This window comes from Acanthisitta chloris, unplaced genomic scaffold (genome assembly GCF_000695815.1).
Source record: "Acanthisitta chloris isolate BGI_N310 unplaced genomic scaffold, ASM69581v1 scaffold4369, whole genome shotgun sequence".
In the NCBI taxonomy this organism is placed as follows: domain Eukaryota; kingdom Metazoa; phylum Chordata; class Aves; order Passeriformes; family Acanthisittidae; genus Acanthisitta; species Acanthisitta chloris.
Window position 1 is genome coordinate 1,121 of NW_008689800.1, and position 13,293 is coordinate 14,413.

Below are 13,293 nucleotides of genomic sequence, written 5' to 3' on the forward strand. Positions count from 1 at the left end.
TTATGCATGAGTTAACCTACTACATGTAGTATATTTTAAAAAAAAAAAAAAAAAGACAGAAATAGGACTGTTGAAAGGAGTTGCGATACACGTTAACATTTTACCATACAGTGTGTAATATGGTATCTTTCTAATTGGTAACTAAACCTGACAGGTACATTTGCAAGTTCAACCACTTGAAGCAACAACACCAATACTCTGAGTTCTAGTCGAAATATGTAACGCTTACTGTTGCTTTCTTGGTGTCAATGGAATTTGCCTACTTAAACACAATGAGGAAGTAGTTCCACTTCTGGATGCAGAGCTTCATTTGAAAATAAAACTAAGTGCCTCCTGAAAACTCTTAACATAAATCAAAAGGTCACTTTTTGACAGTGGCTGCATAGACACAGAATTCTGAAGGTGTTGCATCAGAAAGGTTCAGACTGGAAAACATAGAAAGCTTGTGACTATAAGGTCAGGTGGCCATAAATCTGTATGTCAGAAATTACCTGTACTAAAATTTTTCTTTTCAATGCAAAGTACAGTTTCTTAGTTTTTTTAATGTTAATACATAATTTCTTGTCAGTTACCTAAATTTATTGCCTTGTTAGTGAGAAATCTGGATGAAAAAGCTGGAAGAAATAGGTTTGGAAATTGACAGCTGAAAAGGCTCGTATGGCAAAATCTAGCTACAGTCCTACTCTTGAAGATTTCAGAAGGCATTACTAAACTTACAGTATGGATAATACCTGGTTTAGTGTGCCATCTGAAACATTTATATGATTGAGCAGCATAAGGCAGTCACAGAGTGTGAAGAGTTTGTAAGGGTTACTGAGGCTCAACTCCCGGTGCTCCATTGATGCCTCTCTCAATATATCTGTTTTGCTTCTAGGACTATAGATTCTACTGGTGTATGTGTTGTAACTTGCAAGGGATGTTTTTCCTCATATTTGAATATTACATTTTGTGAGTAAGTGCTCTCCTTCAGAGAACACAGAATTTCTCTGTCAGTTGGTAGAATGGAGAACTTGAATTAAAAGATGGCATGGGAAGGTCTGAATTCATTTAGCTTACTAAAATGGAAGCTGAGATAACTTATTATTAAAATCTGTAAATATGTTAAGCATGTTACCAAGAGGATGTCAAAAATAAGATCAATTTGGCAAAATAATACATTTGTTTGAATTAGTCATTAATACAGGTACGTTGAAAATTAAAAGCAAAATCCTGTTTACTGGAGAAAAGGTAGTAAGTGCATATACTGTTACCCTCAGTGTGTTTTACTGTAACCCTCGAGACCCTCTATGTCTTTTGCAAGGCATTTTTGCTTCCTTCTTCCAAAGGAAGATGCTAAGTACAAAGAGTTTCTTCCTGTAGAAATGGTCTTTCTTTCCTGTCCCGATAATACTGAAGCTGGGGAAAACTAGTCAATCAGCTTGGGTGTTTCAGGAGTGGAACATGGAGACTTGCCAATTTCCAAACAACAATCACAGATTTAAAACATTTGGTGCCAGGTTTAATAAAAGACCATAACACAGCTGGAGATTGTAGGCATGGATGCTAGGTCAGTACCAGCTAGCCTAAGTGCCTCAGCTTTGCCAGACTTAATCCTATCTCAAACCCAGACACTGTTGTAGCCCAGAGCCCAAAACAAGGCCAAATGAAGTGTAAAAAAGCATGTCTCCTTTGATAACACTTGTCCTGGCTTAGGGCATCTTTCAAAATACAGTGCAAACATGGTAAATGGAAGCTAATCTCTTCTCCCAGTTATCTTATTCTATCTTAGCTGACGTTCCTGATCTGCTACTGGATGAAGTTTTTAAGTTGTTTGCAAGAGCTGTAGTTCAAATCCTAGTTTAGTGCTCATGGAGATACTCCAGCAAAGACAAGAAATATGTACAAACGATTCTGCACTTCTGACTTCACTGTAACTCAGAGTTCTATACGTGATCCATTTTTAGCAGGCGTGTTCCGCAGCCTCTCCTGTCTGTAGCTTTAACTCTGCACTCAGCCATAGATCACACATCTCCATTCAGAGCAGAATAAAATAAAAAATATTTTCTTATCACAGGTCTATTCGTAGGCCAGATGACTTTACATCATCCAGTAAGGCAAAGATTATCAACAGTCTCTGTTGGTTTATAGTTCTAGTTTTGTCCCTATAAAAGACTGTGTGTTTAAGTTCCCTTTGTATTCTACAGTGACTTCCCCTGTTTTTCTGTCTTAAATTCGAGTTGTCTCCACCTTCTTTAAGTATACTCTGTCAGACAGTTTTGACTGGTCAAAATGCACTGTACTATTGCCATGAGACCCTTTCCTGGGAACCTCTTACATTCAGTCCCCGTCAATTTCACCTATAGTACTCATTCTGTCAGAAGAACCATTTCATATCATGCAGGAAGAAATAGTGTTAAGACAATATGAAACCCAAAAATAAGTTACTGGTGGATTATATTCCTTGGTGTCCTGACAGTTCATTTTCTCATTCTCTGCTAATTTTCAGTGTTCTGTTATGTCATTTGTTTGCAGATCACTGCTAATATGTAGAATACAAACTAAAGGTAGTAGTAAAAACACACTTTTCCATTTGTAAGTTTATATATTGCCTGACTTCAAAAAAAACAGCATTTCCACTTTGCTGTGCTTATTGCATCGTTTTCTTCTATACATTTATTTTAGATATAGAATAGTTAGCATTTTAAATGCACTCTTTCATGATTAAGTAAGATTATTTTTTTTTTATAGACCATGTATGCAACCAGCCCGTATTCTGATCCTGTTGTGTCAATGGATCTTGATCCCCAACCAATTACAGATGAGGAAGAAGGCTTGATTTGGGTTGTTGGGCCAGTTCTTGCAGTGGTGTTTATCATCTGTATTGTTATTGCTATACTTCTTTATAAAAGGTAGGTTTATCTTTCAGTTCTAGGTATATAACTTCCTGATATATTGATCATTTTGGAATACTGTTCCACACTATACTTTTTTGTGCTACAAAAATGGATTGCCCTGATCTCATTGCTTCAGGATATTTCAGTATTTACTAATGGTTTTTAGAACACTGCAGCAATTTTTGACTGAAAGTTTCCAGTAATTACAGGTATGTGGGTACATATTTCTGCTGATGACACTTCATTAACACTTCTGCATTTAAATGTTTTTTTCCACTTTGCATACATTTGTATACATTTGTATGCAAAGAAAATAAATATGTGCTTTCTTATAAATATGTATGGAATTTGCACATTTGACTTTTTTAAAACTGATTTTTAGATGTATAATAGTAATACATTAGGGGTTGCATTCAGATTGATGTAAAATGTGATATTCATCTCCACTCAAGTAATATGAGTTTTTACTTTTGACAGTTGTCCTCAATTTGGCAGTGTATCTATGTGAGTTTGAAGTTCTGAACTAAGAGATTAAAGAGACATCAAACAGCTGTTTGCTACTAATCTTGCAATGAGATCAAATTTCACTTACTCTTCCTTCACTGTCTCTGACACAGATGTAGGTTTTCTATTACACAAAGGACTTCCCTCTGCCTTACAACATGCTCAATGAAAACTGTGTATGATGCTTTAATTTATATATAGCAGCCTTTTACAGTGTAAATTGAGTTCACAGAGGTCAAGATACTAAGTCAAAACCAATGAATCAAACTCAAAAAGTGTATTTTAATATTCAGATTTTGTTCCTAATACTTTTTTGGAATGTGTCGATAAAGTGTAACTGGGAAATACTATAAAGATGCTGCAAACTTCTGGGGAGGTGGTGCACTAGGAATAATTTCATTAAATGGATTATGTCTTCTAAAACTAATGGCTATGATGCTATCACCTGCATATAAATATTTAAATTCTGCCAGCGTGTGTTCTTTTCTCACCCTTAGTGTCTCCAGTCAAATACCTCTGAAGTTACACATGGAGAAGTGGCTTCAGGTTATGGAAAAGACTTCTCTGTTCATCAGTAGATAACCAGTCCACAGTTAGCTTTGGCTTTGGATTCCAAACTGATATACATTTATAGAATGTTTTAAGGCTGTAATCATGCAGCAGCATAACACATGGTCTGTTGCTTGCAAATACTATGTCTCCGGAAGGTTTCTATTCGTACATAGTATCTCAGACGATCTAACTGATTAGCAGCCAGGGAACCTGTTGCTTCAGAAACTGGTAATTAGAGATTTGCTAAAAGTGAAATATTCCTTTCTTCTGTTTATTTTGAAGTATTAAAAGTAAATCTCCCCCATACTACAAAACAAATCCAAACAATAGCATATAAAGCAGATGTGCAACTGCTTCTGGAAATACTGATTACATTTATGGAACCATAATAGCAATCTTCAAATCTATTAGCAAAAAAATAAACATAGGCAAATTCTGCAAATGAGCAGGTAAAATTTGGTCATCAGTAGTGTAAAGAGTTTGTCATTCACTGAAAATAGGGGACATATTTTCCATCTGTTATTTATTACTTGTACTTGAACTGTTCAGGCAAATGTCCATATGTATTTATTTATTTTTCTGTTTTCAGCTATTTACTCTAATTTGTTAAGCTGCACTGCTTTGGCAAATCACCTCTGAGAAATTATGACTGCAGTTTTACTAGCCTCTGGTCCTCTATGTGCTTTTCACTTCTGTAGAAAAGTAATATGTGAGTGGATATTTTTTTCAAGAGTATGCAACCTGGATGAAAGCTAACTGCTAGGTTTTGATAGACTTGGTGACTGTGGAAAAGCAATAACTAGACAAGACAGTAGAGATATTTAGCATACTGCTTGGAGAAAGCAGTGAAATTTAATTTTGGGGTTAAAAGGATTTACTGTGGCTGCAGGAGTTGGATAGAAAAATATACAAACAAAAACAAGAGGAAAACAAGAAATCTCCATACATCCAGGAAATTTTACAAATATATTTCTAGAATATATTAGGCAACAAGTGCAGCAAGTATGATAGAGAAGAAAGCAAAGGATAGAGGGCATCAGTCTAATACATGAACATACATGCAAAAAATATTAGAAAGAGGATGTTGTTGAAGGATGTGCAGTGTGAATAGAACAACTGAGAAATCGCCTTGTTTTTTGAAGTTCAAAGGGTGGCAACTCAAATAAAGGTCAACTATGCTTAATTCCCTTTGTCCATAGAAGCCTTTATGAACAGACTTGGACCACTAAGCTCATGATATACAGTACTACTTCTACATTTTAATTTCAATCACTGGGAAACAGTGACTGCAGTTTCTAAAAGACTCATTTTATGGGTAGAAGTCTTGCCCTTCTTGAAGCTACACTATCAGAGATAGGGTGGCTAAGTTGCACGTGTTGGTTTGAAGTATAGTTACCTATCGCAAAGAAAAGGAGTGCGTGTCTGACCTCTTGATTATTTGCTGGTAAGCCTTTGTAAAGGTTATTGCCTCTGCATTTGCTTTTCTTAAAGTCTGAAAGCAAAGATATTCCATAGAAAGGTTTTTGGATCATATATTAGAATATAGTCCAAAGGCCATTGCAGTAGAATAGATGGGTAACATAAGTGAATAGTACCTTTTTGGTCATTGGATATAGTAGCGATATAATAGCCCAAACAGCTGAGGCCGATTAATGTACTGTGTTCAGAAGACCTCACGGATTCATGGAACCAAAGTGTCACACCTCTGAAAATTGCCTCATCCCAGTCCTGCTCAGAGCATGACCAACTACAGCAGTTTGCTCAGAGGCATGTCCAGGCAAATTTCAGTACAGCCAAGAATAGAAACTCCATAAGCTTTCTGGGCATCCTGTTACACTGTTCAACTGTCCTCAAAGTAAAAATTATTTTTTCCTGGGTTACTGCTGAATTTCTTGCCTTTCTGGAGGTGATGTCTTGGCAAATGGAAGTGACTTGGCCGATAACCAGTTCAGTGTTCTGTGTCCTTGCAGTAGTGATACCGTCCTGCAGTCATAGTGAAGGGAGACACTTATTTTGGAGCAGATCTTTCAATCTATTGGATTTAAATAGAGACAATCAAATTTTAAGATCCAAGTAAATGAAATAAATCTCACTTTCTTTTTGGTCATTTTCTTGTCCTCAAAAAAATAAATTTTTTGCTCATTCAGACATGGCCTATATTAAGAGCATAATAAGATTGATATCCAAAATCTCAAAGGCTAACACTTACTTAGCTAGAGAGATGGTGCATACCTTAGAGGAAATGCCTAATTATGAGGGCTGTTTGAGTCACAGTTTATATTTTGAGTTGGTTTTGATAAAGCACTGCCTTGCTGCAGCAAGCATCTTTGGCAAACCTACAGTGAATCCTTTTAAATCAATTTTATGTGTGTGAAACATGTTCAATTACATAGGATTTGGGTGATTAGGAACCCAGTTAGTGAATGTTAAAGAACTCCAGAACTTGTTCAGTGTATCTCAGAAATGGACAAACAAGAAAGAAGACTGCATGTCCTCATGAAGCATTCCGTCATCTCATTGGTTTGGGGTTTTTTATTTGGACATTTGACTTTATGTGGCTATTCCTTTTAGTTTTTAATAAATTACATAGTCTCTAATTTCAGTCTCCCACTGTTGATGAGCAAAATGTTCCTCGTTTTAGAACTTTCAATTAGTAAGGAAGAGAAGTTAAAGCCATCCTGGTAGACTGTGGTATTTGCTTTTATAAGGTGTAGTTTTTTGATTTGGTTCAGAAGACTGGAGCCTAAGCTTGAATCTTGATACAGTGAACTTTGGCATTCTGAATCACAGCATCATAGAATCATAGAATAGTTTGGGTTGGAAGGGACCTTTAAAGGTCATCTGGTCCAACCCTTGCAGTGAGCAGGGGCTTCTTCAACCAGGTCAGGTTGCTCAGAGCCCTGTCCAACAGGACCTTGAATGTATCCAGGGATTGGGCCTCCACCACCTCTCTGGGAAACCTGTGCCAGTGTTTTCTCACCCCTCATCATAAAAAATTCCCTCCTTCTAGTTGGTCTGTATCTACCCTGTTTTATTTTAAAGCCATTACGCTTTGTCCTGTCATTACAGGCTCTCCTAACTAGTCTGTTCCCATCTTTCTTATAAGGTCCCTTTAAGTACTGGAAAGTCTCACTGAAGCCTTCTCTTCTCCAGGCTTAAAAACCCAAGTTCTCTAAGCCTTTCCTCACAGAATGTTTAAGTGTTCAATCCCTCCGATCATTTTTGTGGCCCTTCTCTGGACCCACTCCAACAGGTCCATGTCTCCTTTTCTGACAAACCCAGAGCTGGACGCAGCACTCCAGGTAGGGTCTCACCATCGTGGAGTTGGGGTGCAGAATTCACTTCCCTTGACCTGCTGGTCACCTGCTCAATCTTGATCTGTAAGAAGAAACATGCTTCTAAGGCAAAAAAAAATCCCAAATGTTAAAAATAAGGCCAAAAATGAAAATCAAGGAGTCTTAAGCGATGATGAAGAGTTCTTATAAAGACTTTTTCATAACATGTATGTAATCTGGTCATTGCAACCTACAACTATTTAAAGTTTGTAAAGCCCCTGTTTAATATAATCAACAGACAGGCTGAAGGACAAACACTGTATTTGCAGTGTGTGTATACAGTAAATTGTTGGTAGGAGGTAATAAATTATTTTCCCTGTTTACCTGATCTTTATAGATCACAAATTACTACAGGTCTATACAGATCACTATGGACACCTAGTATGTGATATTCTTTCTAAATCTAAAAAAGTGCATAATAGTTTGTTGGAAAAAGGTTTATGCTTACCTTACTTTCCAGGGTACGGTAAAAATTTCTTGTTATCGCCTGCCTTTGTAATATAGTTTTAAAAGGTTTCATTTATTTTTATTCTTCTTTTAAATTTACTGCAAGTCATATGTGTCTCATGTATTTAACCTTCTTCACTTGCCTTTCTCCCCCTCTGCTTATCCCTTTCTCTCCTTCCCATTCTACTCTGCCCTCTGCTTCCATTTTTCCTCTCCTCCCTCCCCACTCATCTCTCTTCTCTCTAAAATGTAAGACGGAACTACATCTTAGTGAGATGTAACTTTTCAATGTCATGTTAACATTACTTTGATAGCTCAAATTAAATACCAATTCTTCATTATCTCACTAGCTAAAATTTGAAGTCTCATTTCTTTGCAGATAGTGTCTAAGAGAAATGTATTTCTTAGCAGAAGATTCACTTTGGACTTGACCTTTTGTCCTTCATTTATTCTGTGATTCCCAAGCATTAAAAATTTTGATGCAGTGTCATTTCTTAGTTTGGTTTAGTTATATATCTTTACTGTAAGTCAGCATTTCTTATATCTCCTGTTTTCATGCTTATCCTCTGTGCTGCTGGTCAACTAACATTTCACCTTTTCTCCCCTCTTTGCTGCATTAAAATGGAGCAGTAAACCTGACAGGTGAGAAATGAAAAGTAATCACTCTTCATTTAATACAGAAAAGGAGAAAAAAAAGGGGAAAAAAAAAGTTAGCATGATAATGATGTAAGACAAACCATCTGTCAGTCTTAAGTGAATGTGGATAGTAATCCATCAATATGAGGGCAACTGTATGATTTGCTGTGTTATGTACAGCACTGAAAATCAATGTCATAAAAGCAGCAAAGGCTCACTGCCTTTTTTTGTGTCCTCATGAGGTACATTTTCAAGAGGTACCAGAGATATACAATGTACATTTTGCTTTGTTTGTGTTATAGTGAAGTTGAATTAGTGGGTGGTTTCAGTTATCAAAGTTCTTGAAGGAAATGCATGGTTGTAGTCAAAGTGTTAGCTGCACTGCCTCTCTGTAATGCTCCATACACATAGATTCAGTGACAACTTAGAGTTCTACAAGCCAAAATGATATGGTGATCTTGTTTGTGGATTTGTTTTCCCTGCCTTTCTCAAAATCATTCCATAACCTGAAAGAATTGTGATGCCTTGTATAGGCTGGAAAGATAAAAAAACCCTCCAGAATGATCCTGAGAATAAGTACTAAACCATTCTGTTATCCTGTAAGTATTCAAAATATTCAGATCCATGATTAGAAGAGATTTTAGTGCTTTCAGTAGATTAATATGAAATTATGCTGCCCAGTACTGACTTGCATGTGGAAAAAAGGTAAATGAAGTTTGTCTCTGGTCAGTTCCAGAGTCTTAAGAAGACTTAAGACTCATAAACCTAAGAAGAGGGAAATATAGATTAAAAGACTTCTTGAAAGTTACATCACACACCTTTACATAAAAAGAAAGAGCACTAGGGCATTATGCTACTGTGGTAGGAGTTTGTGGTCTTCAAAATTTAAAGGAATTTCAACTGAGTTTATCCATAATAATTTTGTTTAAAAAATGAGTAAAACCAGAAGAATCAGATCTAAATTTTTAGCACTTCACTGAAGAGAAGTTAATACATGTGTTAAGGTATTTACCAGAAAACAGATGGAGTGTTTTTACAGTAAAACGTTTTTACATATTTCAATAAAATCATAGGACTAGTGACTTTCACAGAATTTCTGCAACAGTATTGCTGTTTGGCTTGTTTGCATAGTCTTTGAAATCTTGCTGTATTTCACCAGGTTTTCATCCTTTTAAAACCATCAAGAAATCAACCAGACCATTTTTAAGAATGGAGTCCAGTGGAATAAAAGATTTAGCATTGTAACATTGTGATTCAATTAAAGCAGAAAAAAAAGAAAAAGGTGTCATGCCAAAGTAGTATATTGGGCACCTGGAAAAGATTTTGCTATCATCAAATTTTAAATCATCTCATTTCTGTTTTCACAAAGTAACTCTTCCTCTGTTTGCTTCTTCCTTTTATATTACATAAGGAATATCAGCCAGTTTGTGTTGTCATTCAGGAGCCCAGAGAGGACTAGTGGAGAAGCATTCCACTTGCTGTATAAAAATGCAGTGTGGTAGATTCTCTTCATCTAACTGCTTCTCCATGTTTTACATCAGAAATGATACACACAAATGATTGGAATCCATTTTACCAGAAAAGTCAGAGTTAGAACACGAACTCTACTTCTCTCTAGTGAAAAGGAAACATGCAAGTTTCTTTCTCTTTCTTTCTCTTTCATTCTCTTTCTTTCTCTTTCATTCTCTTTCTTTCTCTTTCATTCTCTTTCTTTCTCTTTCATTCTCTTTCTTTCTCTTTCATTCTCTTTCTTTCTCTTTCATTCTCTTTCTTTTCCTTCCTTCCTTCCTTCCTTCCTTCCTTCCTTCCTTCCTTCCTTCCTTCCTTCCTTCCTTCCTTCCTTCCTTCCTTCCTTCCTTCCTTCCTTCCTTCCTTCCTTCCTTCCTTCCTTCCTTCCTTCCTTCCTTCCTTCCTTCCTTCCTTCCTTCCTTCCTTCCTTCCTTCTGTTGTGGACAGATTGGCAGGAGCATCATAATTGCAGTGAAAGTCTTATTTTGATTAAAAATATTCATACAGAATAGGAACCTTGAATGTATGTAGGTGTCATCAGACACATGAAGCATGTGTAGTTCAGCTCTGACAGAGATGAGAGGAAACAGAGCAAAGTCTTGTTTCCTACGAAATTAATAGGTGTCTTCTGGGATAAGTGTCTTCTGTACTGTTCTCTGCCATATGAGAAATATCAAAAAAGTGGAATTTATTTTTTATAACAATGCAGAGCTATATGTATGAAATATTTAATGATAATAAGCTGGGCTGTTAATTTCTGATTACATGCTCAAGAGTTGACTACGTTTTAATGAAGGTATAGCTAGATAGCTTCTAAAATAGAGAATAGTGTGAATTTTTGCAAGTTTAGTGAGAAAACTTTTAATAGTAATGCATTTGGGTGGCCAGAATGGTGTTCTGGAGGATCAGTCTAGAGCAGAATGCAGCTCTTTTGTCTCTGACATTACTATATTCAGGTTCATTTTGCCATCACAAATTGTAGGTACCCTACCCACCGTAATTATTTTACCTTTGCACTGGATCAAGTAGTCGCTCAGAAAAAAAACTTCTCACCTTTAAAATATAATGATTAAATACTCAGGAACCTTTGCTAAGCTAACTCATCTGTCTTATGTTTATGTCTGTTCATTTTCCCCATGCAGGAAGAGGGCTGAATCTGACTCTAGAAAGAGCAGCATACCCAACAGCAAGGAGGTTCCCTCTCACCATCCCACGGATCCAGTGGAGCTGCGACGCCTTAACTTTCAAACTCCGGGTAAGAGACGATACTACATCACTGAGAGCTCCGTGATCTCAGGCTGACTAGTGGTGCCTTACAGAAAAGAAAGATTGATTGTTTAGAAAAATATGTTTTGATAGCTTATGAGGTTTTGCTCAATATCGTTCTTTGTTAGCTTTGGAAATAATTCTGTAATTTCTTTATTTAAGGAAAAGTTCTGCATGATACAAAATTGAAGTCCTGTAAAGAAGGGCCCAAAGTCACATATGCTGTATGGATGTGTTTTGTGTGCTGAAATTCCAAGTTAAACGTAACAATGCTAGAAAAGATTATTGGGAAATGTACATCCCTTTATTTACTAACAATATTCTTACAGCCACTTCTTTGTAAATAAGCTTCCTTCCTATCTACTGCATTATGGGGTAATCTATTAAATTCACTGTGAGTTTCACTGGAATGTACAATACAGTAAAGAAATAGTAACTAGATAAATGGTCTGGTCTTTGAAAATAAGACTCTATGTTATGGTCAAGAAGGATATTAACATGTCAGTAGTTCTGAGCATAGAAGCAACATGCTCCCAAATGTTTTATTAAAATTTTTTTTAATTAAGCATTGTTTTCTTAAAGCTGTTGAGTCTGATTGTCAAGAAACACCAGGAGAGAAGTACTTAAAATAGTATTGATTTTTTACCAGCTTTTTAGGAGTCGATTTTTTTTTCTCAGATTGGCTTTACTTTGATCATGTTGTACTCCAGTAGACTTGTTTTCTATTACAATATGTTTGCACACAGTCCCACTCTGATGCTAATTATGTGCTGAATTTTCATGAGCTTTGTGTTCATCAAACTTAGTACATGAAGTACAAAAAATAGTGAATTCAAGCCCATAAAATCAGGAAATTATGTGCTTGAGATGCTGAGAGATTCACTGCAGAAGCTGACGTACTAAATACTACTAAAGGGATAGCTGAACTTGCAAATATAATTTCTGATCTTCTAAACAGTTACTTTATTAAGATAATGTTGCCTTAGCAGGAGTGGATCTGCAGAGCAATGCACATGGCTAAAGCCCCACACTGCATGCATGTGGCAGAATCAAAAAAGAAACAGGCTGGAGTTTTACCCCAGCCCTCATTTTTCAGTCTGTTCTAGTACACCGAATGTTCTTAGTAGCAGGGGCAAATTTGGTGTGTTTCTTCTAGTTTAGTTTCATCTCAGTGTGGGAATCTCATTGACATGCTCTGAGACCTCTCTGCAGTATGAATTTAAGTGCAGAAAATGGAAATGATTGAAAAGTTTTTATTCACAATTGTCCTTCTGAGACTGCAATCTTAATGTAGGCTCATCATTCCTAAGTAAAGTTTTCATCTGTTATTCAACACTTTCATACAAAGTTTTAAAGGTTTTTACAGAGCTGGAGGTATGCATGCAAGTCTTTGAAACATCAGAAGAAAAAGAATGGTTCTTAAAGTCTAGCTTATGCCTAAAACAAGTCATTATTTGTGTACAGTTACATATTGAGTGAATGGCTTAATAGAATCATAGAATCATTTTGGTTGGAAGCGATCATTGAGTCCAGGCATTAACCAAGTACCACCACGTTCAACAATAAACCATGTCCCAAAGTGCCACATCCACACATCTTTTGAACACTCCAGGTCCGGTGATTCCACCACTTTCCTGAGCAGCCTGTTCCAATGCCTGATGACCCCTTCAGTGAAGAGATTTTTCCTGATATCCAATCTGAACCTACCCTGGTGCAACTTGATGCTGTTTTCCCTTCTTCTATCACTTCTTGCCTGGGAGAAGAGACTGACCCCCACCTTGCTGTAACTTCCTTTGAGGTAGTTGTACAGAATAATAAGGTCCCCCCCGAGCCTCCTTTTCTCCAGTCTAAACAATGCTAGCTCCTTCAGCCACTGCTCATAAGACTTGTGGTCTAGACCATTCACCAGCTTTGTTTCCCTTATCTGGACATACACCAGCACCTCAATGTCTTTCATAGGATGAGGAGTCCAGAACAGAAGCAGAATTCAAGATGCAGCCTCACCAGTGCCAAGTACAGTGGCATGATTTCCAAACTAGACCCGCTAACCGCACTATTTCTGATACAAGCCAGGATGTCAGGATGATCTGCACAATGACCTTCTGTGGCACTGAGGTCAGATTGACAAGCCTCTAGTTCCCTGGATCCCTAAGACTGCTGGTACATGAGGG

General features: G+C 36.8%; 1 protein-coding gene across 1 annotated transcript in view; it reads left to right on the top strand.

The window, feature by feature from the left end:
- LOC103808763 (receptor-type tyrosine-protein phosphatase delta-like) overlaps positions 1–13,293 on the top strand; it is a gene marked incomplete at both ends in the record, with an annotated part of 60,814 nt that overhangs the window by 774 nt on the left and 46,747 nt on the right. The window contains 2 exons of the mRNA XM_009081567.1: positions 2,728–2,888; positions 10,999–11,111. Of these exons, the coding sequence (XP_009079815.1) occupies positions 2,728–2,888; positions 10,999–11,111 (274 nt within the window). The remainder of the gene's footprint in view (positions 1–2,727; positions 2,889–10,998; positions 11,112–13,293) is intronic.